Source organism: Phalaenopsis equestris, unplaced genomic scaffold (genome assembly GCF_001263595.1).
Source record: "Phalaenopsis equestris unplaced genomic scaffold, ASM126359v1 Scaffold179589, whole genome shotgun sequence".
In the NCBI taxonomy this organism is placed as follows: domain Eukaryota; kingdom Viridiplantae; phylum Streptophyta; class Magnoliopsida; order Asparagales; family Orchidaceae; genus Phalaenopsis; species Phalaenopsis equestris.
Window position 1 is genome coordinate 1 of NW_018199538.1, and position 478 is coordinate 478.

The 478-nt window shown below is 49.4% G+C and overlaps 1 protein-coding gene across 1 annotated transcript; it reads left to right on the top strand.

Annotated features, from left to right (window-relative positions):
• Positions 1–5: 5 nt before the first annotated feature.
• On the top strand, positions 6–470 carry LOC110034258 (glucan endo-1,3-beta-glucosidase 6-like; the record flags this gene model as incomplete). The annotated part of the gene is made up of 1 exon (XM_020738539.1): positions 6–470. A coding segment is annotated over one exon (465 nt), but the record flags the coding sequence as incomplete, so codon positions are not given.
• Between the last annotated feature and the right edge of the window lie 8 nt (positions 471–478).

Consider the following 478-nt stretch of genomic DNA (forward strand, 5'->3'; position numbering starts at 1 on the left):
AGAGCACCCTGCCGGGGAATTTCGAGCGGCACTGGGGATTGTACACTTACGATGGTCTGCCGAAGTATCAGCTAAATCTGGGAACGGCAAATGGCGGCGGTCTTGTAAAAGCGAAGAATGTGAGGTATCTGGACAAGAAATGGTGCGTTTTTAAGCCATCCGCGAGCCTGGACGATGCGAATGTGGCGCCGAGTGTAAGCTATGCGTGTGAGAATGCGGACTGTACTAGTCTTGGATACAAGACTTCGTGCGGCAATCTGGAGGCGAGGGGGAACATATCTTATGCTTTCAACAGCTATTATCAGATAAATGATCAGAATGAGGTGGCCTGCGGGTTCAATAATCTGGCAACTATTACGGACGTGGATCCGTCTACTTCGACCTGTAGATTTGAGATTATGATTGAGACTGATTCTGGGTTCTCCTGGAGATGGAGTTTGGGGAGGGATGGGGGAATGATTTGGGTGGTGGTTTTATG